Source organism: Helianthus annuus, chromosome 16, assembly GCF_002127325.2.
Source record: "Helianthus annuus cultivar XRQ/B chromosome 16, HanXRQr2.0-SUNRISE, whole genome shotgun sequence".
Classification (NCBI taxonomy): domain Eukaryota; kingdom Viridiplantae; phylum Streptophyta; class Magnoliopsida; order Asterales; family Asteraceae; genus Helianthus; species Helianthus annuus.
Genome location: NC_035448.2, coordinates 158,667,455 through 158,673,949, shown reverse-complemented (window position 1 = coordinate 158,673,949; position 6,495 = coordinate 158,667,455). Strand labels below are relative to the sequence as shown.

The following is a 6,495-nucleotide window of genomic DNA, read 5'->3' as shown; positions in this document are numbered from 1 at the left end:
GCACGAAAAGAAAGTTTCGTCTTATTTCACGGTTTATCAAGATGAAGGAGTTGGGAGCGTGCATCAAGTTAGGATGGAAGAATTGCTTTGAATACAATGTTTGGCATGAAGTTGAGAAATCAAAAGTTGTTTCCCATTCAAAACGGGTAACGCGGTTCCAAACAGTGTTCTAACGGGTAATCTCGAAACTAGGAAAATTGTAACCAGGAAAAAGCAACCTGCAAATATTGTAACAAAGGCGAGTCCAAGAATTAAGTTCAAAGAAGTACGAGCGTTAGGGGAAGCGAAAGATCTTGGTGGAACAATGGGAGTTGGTATTGAGAGAGAGTGTGAAATTTGGTGCAATACTAACGCAAAGGACACGAACAGTTAATGCCGAAGGTATAAGGGTGATTCGGTTTGGTCTCATGGGACGGCTTGGAGAAGATAAAGGATAATAATAATAAATATTATTATTATTTAATTAGAGTATTTATCTCTATATTATTTAATTAAATTGTTTTAAAAGATAGATATAGGATACGCGATTGATTTTTGATTTTAGCTATTTTATTGCTTTTGTATTAGAGTATGATTCAAATTAGTAAGTCGGTCAACGTAGTATAAATAAATAATGTCGTGTATTTATGTTTTAAATATGTGTACGTAAGTTTGAGATTAAGGCCATAGTCATAACGCCCCTTTGTGGGCGTTATGCGACATGTGGCGCGCCACGTGTGCGGGTGGGCGTTATGGATTTAAGCCCGTAGTCATAAAGCCCCCGCCTAATCATTAATCAATTATTAATTTCTAATTTTTTAAAATTATTTTTTAACTTTATAAAATCAAAATTCATTTCATTAAATTAAAAAAAACATTACACTAAAATAAAAAAAAAACATAACAGTAAAAAAAAAAACAAAAAGCGGTTCCACTTCAAAGATTATATTTTTTTTCAATCCTTTCCTTTTGGGCCAACGCCATCTTCAAAGCTTTTCCGGTAAGGTGGTCGTGCGGTTTCGAGTAGAACTCAAAGTCGTGAGCCCATTGTCTATCCCGCATAATCTCCGTAACTTCGCGGTTCTCCTCCATACGTTTAGTACCGAGTTCGTGTATGTCTTGAAGTCGCTTGTTTATCTCCGAAAATGCGTTACTCATATCCGTTCCCATAGATGACGACTCGGGCTTTTTCGCCCGCCTACTTCTTCCGGGCGGTCTTGGTAGCTCCTCCACCGGCTCGTCATCCGGAATATCCTCGTTCAAGTCGGTGTTTCGAGCGTCGGAGGTTGGCGTTTCGGGTTCACCCGACTCGTTTGTTTTGGACCTCTTTGATGGCCGTGTATTTCCCGAACGACCACTCGGAGTAGATACGGTGGCCCATTTGGGGCTATGGCGAAGGATTTGCCAACACCTCATGTACGGGAAATGGCCATTAGCCTCCGTATACTCGACCAATGCCGCTTGCGTAATGTCTTCATCGTTACTTCCACTTTTCCATTCGGAAAACAAGCGTTGGTACACGGTTTGAAAGTTTGTGCATTTCTTGTTTATATCGGTCCACTTCCCCGATATAGAGTCCGGTGGGCGGTATTCGTCTCCTTTACCCATGAGATCGAAAAAAAGTTCTCGTATTCGGTTTCAAAAAACGGTTTTACTTTGATTGTTTGCTACAAAAAAATAAAATATAATGTTAGTCTAAAATTTAAAAAAAATAAAAACAGAAAATAAATTAAAAAACTGAAAATAAATAAAAAAAATGAAAAAAAAACAGAGAAAAAAAAAAGAAAAAACAGAAAAATAAATATACATATAATTGGGTCCTCCGACACATCGATGAAAGCGCGGGTTAACGCATACTCCTCATTGGGCTCCCACGTTATCACATTTTTTTCGCTCAGGTGTTGGTTTCCGCTTTCTTTTTATGTGGCCGTTTTCCTTTTCCTTTTCCTTTTTGCGTCTCCGCTACCTCGGGTTGTGTTTCCGGAACAACATCGGGTTCGTGTAGTGGGGAGCCGAAAGCTTGAGCCGACCCAAACGCTTGAGACGACCCAAACGCTTGAGACGACCCCATTCCATCGGTGTTTTGATCCGGGTTCCACCCGTAGAGATTCGGGTCCCATGATAGCGGTTGGTTCAAAAGATTCATGAACCCGGGACTTTGTTGATTGTAATCGAGAAAACCGGAGCCGAAAGTGTTGGGTCGAGTGGGAACCGGCGACACGGGGCGAGTAGGATTACCACTTTGGTTTGGGTCCGCACTTGATCGGGGAGGAATGAAGCCACGGTTGAATGGATGCATTGTATAAAATATAAGGATCTTTTAAAAAAAATGGAAGAGATAAAGAGTGTTTGAGTGTGTGTGGTAAAAAAAATAGGAGAGGAGGTATTGATTTAAAGGAAAGTTTGAAAAAAAAATTGATTTTTTTTAAGAAAATGACCGTTTACCAACGGTAAAAAAAAAACAAATTACAATTCATACCGCCGTTATCAACATCGCGCCATTCCAATTTTTCAAAACATACCGGCCCCCGTTTCGGTGTGCCCGGCGCTATGCAGGGGCATACCGCCCCACTACGTATGCTTAGGGGAAGCGAAAGATCTTGGTGGAATAATGGGAGTTGGTATTGAGAGAGAGTGTGAAATTTGGTGCAATACTAACGCAAAGGACACGAACAGTTAATGCCGAAGGTATAAGGGTGATTCGGTTTGGTCTCATGGGACGGCTTGGAGAAGATAAAGGATAATAATAATAAATATTATTATTATTATTTAATTAGAGTATTTATCTTTATATTATTTAATTAAATTGTTTTAAAAGATAGATATAGGATACGCGATTGATTTTTGATTTTAGCTATTTTATTGCTTTTGTATTAGAGTATGATTCAAATTAGTAAGTCGGTCAACGTAGTATAATAAAATAATGTCGTGTATTTATGTTTTAAATATGTGTACGTAAGTTTGAGATTAACAATAAAAAAAAGGAGTTTGTTTTTTGTTTTTTTTTTTCTCCTGGTACATTTTGATAGCATCGAACATAAAGTTTTAGTTTCTCAATGGATTTAGATAAGAGTTTTAGTTTGAGTTGTATGTTCCTGATTCGCATGTGTAAATTACCTTAGGTATAACAGGAGGAATTAGGGTGAGTGGTGTGTTTGAGAGGTATTCATACTAGAATCATTCACACAAGGATTCAGCACAACTAAGTTAGGGGGCGTTTGGTTCGCGGAATGATTTGGAATTGGAATAGGAATTTGTATAGGAATTACAATTTGAAGGAATTGAATTTGGAATTTAAACATTCCAATTGGAATTGGAAATTGTTGGAATTGGAATCTCAATTCCATTTTTGTTGTGTTTGATTGTCAAGTGAATTGAAATCCATCACCCTGGCACCCACAACCACCAGTTCGGGTCGAACGGTACGGGTCGAAACGGTTCGTGTCGAAGCGGTTTGATTCGAAACAATTCGATCCGAAACGGTTTGGGTCGAAATGGTTCGCGTCGAAACGGTTCGATTCGAAACGGTACGGGTCGAAACGGTCCGCGTCGAAACGGTTCGATTCGAAACGTTACGGGTCTAAACGGTTCCGTCAAAACGGTACACGTCGAAACGGTTCGCGTCGAAACGGCTCGCGTCGAAACGGTCTGGGTTGAAACGGTGCGTGTCGAAACGGTCGAAGATTCCAATGAATTTACTTTAATTCCTTCACATATAAGAGGGATTTTGAATTCCTTTAGTTAAAGGAATTTGAAGGAATTCATGCCTAATTCCAATTCCATTGTCAACTAAACACATGAAGATTGGAATTCAAATTCCAATTCCCTTAAATTTCATTGAATTCCCGCGAACCAAACGCTCCCTTAGAACATTTGGCCGGAATGATTAGATTAGGCCTGCACATGGTATCAAAAAGCTATCACTGCCACAATGAGGTTTTCTCACTGTGACCAAGCTTCGACATGCGAACAATTATTTGTAAGAAAGAAATAGTAAGCATAAATAAGGGAAAGGTAAAATTATGTAACATGATCTCTTAGGGAGAGAGGTATTTATTCCCATTTCCTATTGGACTGTCATGCCATGTGGCAAAAGATTATCGGCAATCTAAGAAGCAAGGAAACACAACTATGATCAACGAAGAAGAACCGTGGGATGTTGAGGCATATATGGTCGAGGTTCAAGAAGAATATGCTTTTTTAGCCATCAACAAATCCAAACTGAACATGTTAGATGAATGGTTGATGTAGACTCCTACTGGTTGACTAGTCAAGAAGTAGTGCTTTAGTTGGAACAACTAAAAACAACCTTAGAGTCGTTAACTGTTATTCTAAATCTAGATGATGAGGAAATTGTGGTTGAAGAAGACAGTGCGGATAATCAAAGCATGGTTGTGATCAAACAAGGCGAGAGAGAAACCGTGTTAGTTGATGCCGACTATGCAAGTTGAGTCCCCAATAGCTAGCATATTTTAGTGTGAGTGGGTTTTGTTACGGTTAATGTTTGGTTTTGAGATTGAATGTATCATACATATATCATTATATAACACCCCAATTATCTAACTAGGATTGACATAATAATACTTATATAATTATACAACAATCAAGTGTGGACCTTATAGGAATGATGTGCTAAAAGTGGTCTAAACAAATTAACTAAATTAAACCCTAAATTAGACATGCTAAGTTTTAAATTTATAAAACTAAGACTCTCTAACCTAGACCACACAACCAGCAAGTGTACCGGTCAATGTAGTATAACTTAAGTAAGTTCGAGTATCGAACCCACGAGACTCTCTAATTACGTTCCTAGACTATATAGACTTGACAGACTGACACGACTAAATTGATTTCATATTTTGAGGGGGGGGGGGGGTTTCTAAAAATCCTAAATTTCAATTAAAATAAAATTAAACTAAGACACGACTTAAACGAAGATTGAGATCAGAGGTGACGAACAACTACCTACGTTGGAATCCCAATTAATATCGTATGGTTTCTATCGGATGTTAATGTGTTATGGAACTGGGATCTTTAAATGCTAAACCCTAAGAGAAACCGAACATGACCCCCGACCCTTCTCGGGAAGACACCTATGGAACTCTAAAAGGCGGTTAAGACTACCGGTTCATTAGACTTCCCTACGGTTATCTACTTATCTAGAAAAGTGCCCTAATGTGACTAACTACCTTACAGTTGAAAGGCTAGGGCAACTAAGGACTTTGATTTAACTCGATAAGCAAACAATGAAAGGCGAACTAAGGAGATATTCTTACGAATTACCAAACCCTAGCAATCTAACAATAAAGAGGGACCGACAATATCTCACCTTACGGATGTAAAGATTAGTAGAATACTAAACCCTATTAAAAACCTTAATCATAGTTTCTACGGAAATCGTGCACAATTAACCGTAAACTAGTCACTAACACACAGTCTATGCCCTAACTAGCATTCATACATGGAAGACATCCACAAAAACGCAAGTGAAACATGTGATCGGATTTAAACAAGACTAAATACGCATAAACATTAAATCAATCCATAAAACACATTAACATCTTAATAAAAAGAGTAAATTACAAGTTTTGTCCTTTATGTTTACATCAAATTGCAGTCGCTGTCCTTTAGCGCAAAAGTTAACAAGTTATGTACTTAATGTTCCAAAATCTTGCACGTTATGTCCTTTAGACCAAACCCAGTTAATTTTTTTTTTGTTAAATCTGGTCATGTGCCTTGCACATGAGGGTATACTTGTCATTTCATCTCCTTAGAGACTATTTTTTATAACAACTTATATTAAGGGTGTAACACCCCGTGTTTTCATAAGTCAAAGTCAAAGTCCAAGTCAACTTTGACTTCCTTGACTGTTAATGTTTCTTTTTACTTTTTGTATTATGTGGAGTAAGTGTTGTCTAAATGAAACGATCGAATGTTTAATCAATGCGACCGATTTACGATTGTGAATAGTAGGAAGTAACAATGCGATAAAGTTAATCAATCAATAATCAAGCTAATCGGTTCATCAATCAAACTCGAGACTCGAATTATGCGAACTCTGGTATTGTTATACGTGTGTGTGCCTTATGTGTTACTTGTGCGTGTTTACTTATATGTTTGGTGTGGTATTCAAGCGAATCAATCGAAAATCAAATCGAAACTCGAAAAGCAATCGAACTCAATCGAAACCGACAACGAAACGTGAAATGTAGATGCTTGTATGTAGATATAGTGATTGGGACTGAAAGTAATTTAACTAGGAACTCTATCGTATTCATATCGTCGCCCATCGAAATCGAAACATCGAAAATCGTCGTGAAACGCTCAAAGTGGGTCGCAGATCGAACAGGAGGCATCCTGGTCGAACAGGCCAGCCGATCGGCTAGCATCTTCCTAGCCGATCAAGCAGCCCATTCGATCGGAGCTCCTGGCCGATCGGCTGCCACTTTCCTCTTTTGGAGCCTATAAATAGGGTTGTCATTGTCACACTTACTATTTTTGGAAAGCTCTGACCGA

At 38.4% G+C, this 6,495-nt stretch overlaps 1 protein-coding gene across 1 annotated transcript; it reads right to left on the bottom strand.

The window, feature by feature from the left end:
* Positions 1 to 915: 915 nt before the first annotated feature.
* On the bottom strand, positions 916 to 1,587 carry LOC110919885. Its single transcript, XM_022164133.1, has one exon. The coding sequence runs from the start codon at positions 1,585 to 1,587 to the stop codon at positions 916 to 918; it is 672 nt and encodes a 223-aa protein (XP_022019825.1).
* Between the last annotated feature and the right edge of the window lie 4,908 nt (positions 1,588 to 6,495).